Source organism: Manis pentadactyla, chromosome 13, assembly GCF_030020395.1.
Source record: "Manis pentadactyla isolate mManPen7 chromosome 13, mManPen7.hap1, whole genome shotgun sequence".
NCBI classification, from domain to species: Eukaryota; Metazoa; Chordata; class Mammalia; order Pholidota; family Manidae; genus Manis; species Manis pentadactyla.
Genome location: NC_080031.1, coordinates 38,190,187 through 38,196,592, shown reverse-complemented (window position 1 = coordinate 38,196,592; position 6,406 = coordinate 38,190,187). Strand labels below are relative to the sequence as shown.

At 47.0% G+C, this 6,406-nt stretch overlaps 1 protein-coding gene across 1 annotated transcript; it reads right to left on the bottom strand.

Annotated features, from left to right (window-relative positions):
- Positions 1–622: 622 nt before the first annotated feature.
- Positions 623–6,101, bottom strand: LOC118917643 (syncytin-1-like). The gene is made up of 2 exons (XM_036895677.2): positions 5,972–6,101; positions 623–2,910 (listed from the first exon to the last, which is right to left on the bottom strand). The coding sequence occupies exons 1-2, from the start codon at positions 5,973–5,975 to the stop codon at positions 2,129–2,131; spliced, it is 786 nt and encodes a 261-aa protein (XP_036751572.2). The 5' UTR covers positions 5,976–6,101; the 3' UTR covers positions 623–2,128.
- Positions 6,102–6,406: the final 305 nt, after the last annotated feature.

The window sequence follows — 6,406 nt, the reverse complement described above, 5'->3', positions numbered from 1 at the left end:
AGTAATAGAATGGATAAAAAAAAGCAAGACCCATCTATATGCTGTTTACAAGAAACTCCCCTCAAACCCAAAGACATGCACAGACTAAAAGTCAAGGGATGGAAAAACATATTTCATGCAAACAACAGGGAGAAAAAAGCAGGTGTTTCAGTACTAGTATCAGACAAAATAGACTTCAAAACAAAGAAAGTAGCAAGAGATAAAGAAGGACATTACATAATGATTAAGGGCTCAGTGCAACAAGAGGATATAACCATTATAAATAGATATGCACCCAACACAGGAGCACCAGCATATGTCAAACAAACACTAACAGAACTAAAGGAGGAAATAGAATGCAATGCATTCATTTTAGGAGACTTCAACATGCTACTCACTCCAAAGGATAGATCCACTGAACAGAAAATAAGTAAGGACATGGAGGCACTGAACAACACACTAGAACAGATGGACCTAATAGACATCCATAGAACTCTACATCCAAAAGCAACAGGATACACATTCTTCTCAAGTGCACATGGAACATTCTCCAGAATAGACTGTTACTCCTCAGCAACAAGAAGGTGGGGAGGGGACAAGCAGGACCAGCCTGTTATCCCCAGGGGCTGAGCGAGAGGGCAAGTGTTGATAGCTCCGTCACCCTCCCCAGAGATCCGGGGAAAACAAAACCACACCGAGCCGGGAGATGTGTCAGCCTTGGAGGCGTAGCAAAACTCAGCTTTATTGCATCAGAAGCTTAGTTATATAGGGGAAGATAAGGAAGTAGCAGAAACCAATGGGAATTGATTATCTCATCTGTCACTAGGGTCTTAGGCAGGTTTTAGGTTAGGTTGGGAGGCGGAGTTAGGGCTAAGAGCGCGCGCGTGGGAACTCAGTTGGGCCATGAATTCGGAAGTAATGAGGGAAGGTGGAAACCTCCAGCCTGCAGCTGCCTCATGGTCACAAGCCCAAAAGAGGCAAAAGGTCACAACAATTCCCCCTTTTTGTTTTATAAATGCTCTGGGATGTCCCGGCAGGCAAGGCCCCTGTCTTAGGTTGTCCCCCTCTGGGGATCTTACCCGTCACTGGGTACCTTGCAGCTCCTCGGTTGTCCCAAGCTTACTCATCCTCTGAGGCCTATCTTAGGATGTCTCCACCATGGAGATCTTACCTGTCATGGGCACATGGGGAGATAGTCAGGGGGAATCAATGGACACTGCTGCATCATAAGGCTTACAGCAACTGTAGGGGTCACTGGCTTCTGTGGCAAGTCTCAGGTATTGTACTTGCATGCTCATCAACTGAATTGATTCAATTCTTTTTTGGACAAACTGGATAATCTTGTTAACAAGGCAGGGCCCAAAAGTGAAAAGTAGGAGCAAAAGAAGGATAGGACCAAGGAGGGGCAGAAGATAGGGTAACCACCTATGTAACTCAGTCTAAAAAATTGGCTTGTAATTCTTGTCCATGTCTCTCGAGGTCTTCTTGAAGTTGTTTGACCTTATTTTGGACTATGCCAGAGCGGTTCGCATAGAAGCAGCATTCTTCCTGTAAAAAGAGACATAAGCCTCCCTTTTCAGCTGTGAGGAGGTCAAGCCCCCTACGGTTCTGTAGGACTACTGCCATGAGGGAATCTAATTGTGCTTGAAGGTCAAGAATTGTGCTGGCTACAGCTTGTATGTCATCGATCATCTGTTGAGAAAGGACTTTATAATAATGCAGAGAGGTCCCCAATCCTGCTGCTCCTGTGGCAGCTCTGGTGGCTACTCCAAGGCCTAAAAGCAGAGGGATAACATGAATGGCCCTTTTTGATCTACCTCCGATGTGGTCCAAAGCAGGAATAGGGAGGCTCTGATTATTAGGGACTACTTCAATGTCAGGGAAAATTACAGCCGGAGCGCAAAGCCCCTTCCATTTCATTGGGAGAAAGCTAAATGCGTCTTCCCCGCAAATGAAGACTGTTCCATAAGGGGGACAGAGAAAGGTATTATTCACAGTAATATTTTGTTGACAAAAAGAATAGTGGATTCTGCCCACATCTGTCTCACTAGTATTATCAGAACTGGGGTCAGCTTTGAAGCATGGGCCTTTAGGGGAAAGAGGGTCTAGACAGACTCTAGAACTTGGGGGTAACAGCTGGCACTGGGGCTCAGCCTGTTGACAGGTTAACAAGGAGAGCATTGGCCCGTAATGGTCCCAGCTTCAGGCACAGCAGGCAATCCTTCGCTAAATCAGGATTGGTTCTATTGAGTAAGGTAAAAGCAGCCTGTATGATTGATTGTGTTTCAGGATCAAGAAGCAATTCTCCCCTGATCTCCGGGAGGCTAAGAGGGTGGTAAATTGGGGGATTTTGGTCTTCAATCAGCCTGTCTATTACTTTTTTAATTTTGTGCTGTCGAGCCTGATCTTGGACTCCGCCCCCATCAGAGATGCCTATAGGGGCATATGTATTCCAACAGACTTGCTGTCCCCTATTCTTTTGACAGTCAGCATATTCAGCCTTGCCTTTTGTCAGAATCGCATACCAGTATGTTTTGTTATGGTGAGTGCAGGGGCTAAACTCCTGATAGCATGTAGCATGAATGGAGGCTTGAAAAGTGGTGCAAGGACAATTAGAGGGGGGTTTTCCTGGGGTGGGTGAGGATACTTTGGGGCCTTGCCAACATTTGTGATTGAGAACCCTTCCAGGGCATCCATTTTCTCTCCCTTTCATAAGAGTAGCTGCCCGTTGCCCATTAGGGTAGGTTTTGGTAGAAGTATAACAGGTTACGGGGGGAGGTGTCTTGGTGAAAGCACAGGCCATGCAGGGGTCTCTAATGATCTTTCGTAGTATGGCCCTTGCTTGACCGGGATCTCCAAATCCTGTCTTAGCTAATGGGAGATTCATCACTATTAACAGGAAGACCAGCATCATTGGGTTCATTGTGGACTCTGAAAGAGAGAAGAGAGATATCCTCAGGAGGCAAGGGGCCTTCTGGGTCGTCATTGACATTAGTGAACTCCCCCTCCATAGGGGGGGTAATACTTGAGATCTCTCTTGCAGAGACCCAGATCGGCCTTTTTTCATCATTTGGTCAGAAAGACACAGCTGAATCCCCTTCCAGCTATAATGAGGGGGTCTGGGCCTCTCCATTCTCCAGTAAGGGGGTCCTTCCATCGGACTCTAACCATATGATAAGGAACAGTTGTTGTCCAGTGCTTTTGGAAGGGTGAGAAGTGTTCGCCTTTGGCAAAATTCAAAATATTTAGAGTAAATAATGCCATCTTTAGTTGATCATGGGGGGGAATGTTCCCCCTTTTTGTTTTATTAATTGACATTTGAGGATATGATTGTGTTTTTGTACGATTGCTTGTCCTTTAGGGTTATAAGGAATTCCAGTGGTATGAGAAATTTGCCATTTACTCAATAATTCAGTAAAAGATCTACTGATAAAGCAGGGACAATTATCGGTTTTGATTTGGTCTGGCAAGCCAAGGATGGCAAAGCACTGGAGAAAATGGCTTATGGCATGTTTGGATTTTTCTCCCATATGGGCTGTGGCCCAACAAGCATGGGAGAAGGTATCAACTGTTAGAAATATGTATTTAAGCTTCCCAAAAGGGCAAAATGTGTGACATCAGTCTGCCAAAGGTTATTGGGCCTCAGGCCTTGAGGGTTCACTCCGTTCTTTTGAAGAGGAGGAACCTGTAAAAAGGGCTGGCATGACTTAAATGTTCTAATGATCTTTTTTAAGTCTCTGATGGGGACTTGAGGGAACCGATGGTGTAGTCCCCTCCAATTGGCGTGTGTAAGTTGATGAAAAGAGGTGGCCTCCTGTACCATGTAGGCTGTAGCTAGTCGGTCTGCAAGAGCATTGCCCCTCGACAAAAAGCTTGGCAAGTCTTGATGTCCCCTTAAATGTTGTACAAAAAGGGGAACTAGTCTCTGTTTTAACAAATTGCAAGCTTGAATCATCAAAAGAGTGATGGGATTATTGTCAAGTCTGATGTGTGCACCCACAAGGTTGGGCAGTAGATTGACGACGTAAAGGCTATCAGAAAACAGATTAAGAGGGCTTTGGATCTCAGACAGAGCTAAAACAACAGCATAAGGCTCTTTAAACTGGGCAGAGCCCTGCACCTCATGAAAGAGGGTTACGGCCGGAGGACATTCACTCGTGCCTGGGGTGAACATTACTACAGAGGCTCCCCGCTTACCCCTGTTGGTAAAAACAGAGGGGAAAGAGAGGTCTTCCTCAGATAGGAACATTTTAGGCGGCTGCCACACCAACTGGCTAAAAGAACTCATCCACTTATAGGGACCACAGTAACAGTCTACTATCCCCGGAAAGCCTTCCATGGCCATTGCTAATCTGGAATTATTTCTCTGTAGCCATGAGAAGTCATTGACCTGAAAAGGGACGATCAAAGAGTGGGGTTCACACCCAAAAAGATGGACAGGAAGATCTCATCCCTTGACAATGCAGTCGGCCATTTGATCCACTATAGAGTACACTTGGGGTGCCCCTCCCACAGATAGATGTATCCAATGTATGGGATCTCCCTCCTGAGCCAAAAGGGCAGTGAGGAGGGTCTCTCCTGCCATAATATAGAGGATTAGTGGCAAGTTTGGATTATATCTTTTTAAGGCAGCGTTATCAATGGCATGTTGAAATTTTGTCAATGTGTCTCTATGTATAGGGGTTAAAGTCACTGTTGAGGCTAGGTTAAGGCCTTTTAATAGGTCGAAAAGAGGGTTAAGATCAGCTGTGGTTATAGGAATCCAGGGCCTCATCCAGTTGATTTCCCCCAGCAGTTTCTGGAGCTGTGGTAGCGTATATGTGTCCTGAATACATAACTGGGGCTTAACAGGGGAGACAACATCTAATGTTAAAGTAGTTCCTAAAATTTTAAAAGGGGCTATCTGTTGAACTTTATCTGGGGCAATTTGAAAGTTGTAGTTTTTGAGCAGGGAAAGGCACCTTTTAAAGAGGTCGTCTAATTTGAGGGAACAAGTGGCCCCAAAGATAATATCATCCATATATATGTAAAAGAGTATGTCAGATTCCTCTCAGCTCATTGCTGGCATTCCTCTTTATACAAAGCACACCACTTATTATAAAGGGGGCCAGGGAGAACCGCCCGGGCAAGAGCCCTCCAATCTGCGGCGGTGCACGGATGGTCCCTGGAGGATGGTCTCAGTCCAAGGAGCATTGGGGCCGTCCTCAAGAACTGCCTTCTTTAACTCCTTAAGGTCACCTGGCTCCCAAGGGTACCAGGGGGCAGGGCGGTTACCTCCGGGATTAACATTGACAGGAAATAGCTGATATGGCCCTAGGTCGGGTTGTGGGTGGAGCCCTGGATTCTCTTGAGGTTGACAACCAATAGGGGAGCCTAAGTCCTTATATGGGAAAGGAGCTGAAACCCCTGCCCATTGGTATGGGGGAGGGGGGGCTGATGGTGATTTGAAAGGGTTAGAAGGGGAACTAACACCAGGAAGTGGAGGATATAAGGGAGTCGTGGATTTTGGGGGCCAGGGAGCGGTATCAAATGGGTCGGTGGTGTGGCCGCTTCAATCCTTCTCAGGCTCTTTATCACTCTCCTGGCCTGAAGGGGTGGTTTCAGGTGGGGGAAGAGGACCCAATTTTCCCCGAGAGAGGGCCCTTGCTCCAGTGGCCTCCTTATCTCCTGAATCCTTAGCAGGTGGTTTGGGAGGCCAGAGAGGGAAGCAACTCTTCAAGGCTGCCAAAGTGGGGAAAGTCCCTAGAGGGGGGATCTCACCCCTGTTAACCTGGGCCTTGAGCACCAGCTGCTCTACCCAATCCCAAGTCTCCCAGTCAAACAAATTACTCTCCAGTAATCATGGGGCGACCTTAACTAAAATCTCCCAGGTCTTGAGAGCCTGACTATCAGAAAGCTCTAAGCCCCTGCTTTTGAGAAGGACCCTAAGGGACTCAAGGGAAGGATCAGGCTTTGAGGAAGTTTGTCCCATAGCTTATGGGAATACACTTACCCATGGTCCGATTAGCTCATCAGTGAAGCATTCCTCACATGGGGCACCAGTTGTTGCTCCTCAGCAACAAGAAGGCGCGGTGGGGGGGGAACAAGCAGGACCAGTCTGTTATCCCGGGGGGATGAGCGAGACGGCAAGTGTCGATCCGGGGAAAACAAAACCACACTAAGCTGGGAGATGTGTCAGCCTTAGAGGCGCAGCAAAACTCAGCTTTATTGCATCAGAAGCTTAGTTATATAAGGGAAGATAAGGAAGTAGCAGAAACCAATGGGAATTGATTATCTCATCTGTCACTAGGGTCTTAGGCAGGTTTTAGGTTAGGTTGGGAGGCGGAGTTAGGGCTAAGAGCGCGCGCGTGGGAACTCAGTTGGGCCACAAATGCGGAAGCAATGAGGGAGGGTGGAAACCTCCAGCCTGCGGCCACCTCATGATCAC